The 1,631-nt window shown below is 53.0% G+C and overlaps 1 protein-coding gene across 1 annotated transcript in view; it reads left to right on the top strand.

Moving 5' to 3' along the window:
• ZC3HC1 (zinc finger C3HC-type containing 1) overlaps window positions 1–1,631 on the top strand; it is a 23,192-nt gene that overhangs the window by 4,190 nt on the left and 17,371 nt on the right. The window contains exon 2 of the mRNA XM_017839235.1: window positions 800–911. Coding sequence (XP_017694724.1) covers window positions 800–911 — 112 coding nt within the window. The remainder of the gene's footprint in view (window positions 1–799; window positions 912–1,631) is intronic.

A 1,631-nucleotide genomic window follows, 5' to 3' on the forward strand; every position in this document is an offset into this window, starting at 1 on the left:
GAGGTAGTACTGGTGTGCACTGGGAGGCACTGGGAGACACTGGGAGGTAGTACTGGTGTGCACTGGGAGGCACTGGGAGGTAGTACTGGTGTGCACTGGGAGGCACTGGGAGGTAGTACTGATGTGCACTGGGAGGTACTGGGAGGAACTGGTGGGCTCTGGGAGCACTGGGAATACTGGGAGGCACTGGGAGACACTGGGAGGTAGTACTGGTGTGCACTGGGAGGCACTGGGAGGTAGTACTGGTGTGCACTGGGAGGCACTGGGAGGTAGTACTGATGTGCACTGGGAGGTACTGGGAGGAACTGGTGGGCTCTGGGAGCACTGGGAATACTGGGAATACTGGGGGGCACTGGGGGCTGAGCCTTGGAGGTGTCTCATTCCCCCTTTTCCCAACTATCCCTGAATTTTTTCCCTTGGAAATGGGTCGGGAGAGGCCAAAGGGCAAGGTCCAAATCCCCTTGGAATTCCAGCCTGGGACCCACATCCCAGCCCCGGGTTTGGGATGTTTGGGATCCCCCCCTGACTCCAGAGATTGTTCCTCAACCCGCCCTCGCCGAGCTGGGAGAACAAATCCCTGTTTTCCCTCCTTTTCCCGTCAAATTCCGCCCGGGAATGTCCGACCCGCCCTTGGATTCGTGTCTCTTAATTGGTCCCGTAATTAATTAACGGAAACTCGGAAATTGGGAACTCTGGAGAAGATCCCTGTCGGGATTCAAGGGTTGGGAATTCCTTGGGTTATGAATCCCTTTTATTAAGGATTTTTTTCCCGGGATTTTCCCTGTTTTTTCCCCTTCAGGAAGGACACATCCGACCTGTCGGAATCGGCCAACGGCTCTTCCCAGATGGAGGAGAATTCCTTGGAATCTGCCAGCAGGGAAGCCTATTTCAGCAGGGTGGAAACCTTCACCATATCCTTTGGGATGCTCCCCCCTTTGGAATCCTGGAATATCCTCATTCCCACAGGGATCAAACCCTGCCCCTGGCCCCGCCCGGGACATCCCAAAATCCCTGGGAACGTTCCCAAACATTCCTGGAGCTCTTGGGGTCGTGACCATTCCCTGGGGAGCTGTTCCCATTTTCTGGGGGAAAGACCTTTCCCTAAAATCCAACTCAACCCCCCCTGGAACAGCTCCAGGATCCTTAGGATCTCACAGGGAGCAGGGATTGCTCTGTCCCTCCCAAAGAATCTCCTCCAAGGTTTTTCCTTGTTTTCCGGGAAGTTTATTTGTTTTACCTAAATTAACCGGGATTTTTTCTCCCAAATAAACTGGAATTTTTTTTCCCGAATAAACCAGAATTTTCTGGGATTTCCCCCTGGCACAGCTCCAGGATCCTTAGGATCTCACAGGAAGCAGGGATTGCTCCTTCCCTTCCCAAGGAATCTCTTCCAAGCTCTTCCCCCTTCCCGGATGCTTCCCTTTGGGAATTCCCTCAGGAATTTTCTCCTTCACTCAGGACACCCCCTGAAGTGGGCGGGCAAGCCAGTGGCCCTTTCCCCTCTGGAATGTTGTCCACCCTTATTCCCTACTTATCCACCGTTATTCCCTACTTTTCCCACCATTCCCTATTTTATCCCACCATTATTCCCTATTTTATCCCACCATTATTCCCTGTTTTTCCACCATTCC

The sequence above is a fragment of the Lepidothrix coronata genome, unplaced genomic scaffold, assembly GCF_001604755.1.
Source record: "Lepidothrix coronata isolate B3197 unplaced genomic scaffold, Lepidothrix_coronata-1.0 Scaffold389, whole genome shotgun sequence".
NCBI lineage: Eukaryota > Metazoa > Chordata > Aves > Passeriformes > Pipridae > Lepidothrix > Lepidothrix coronata.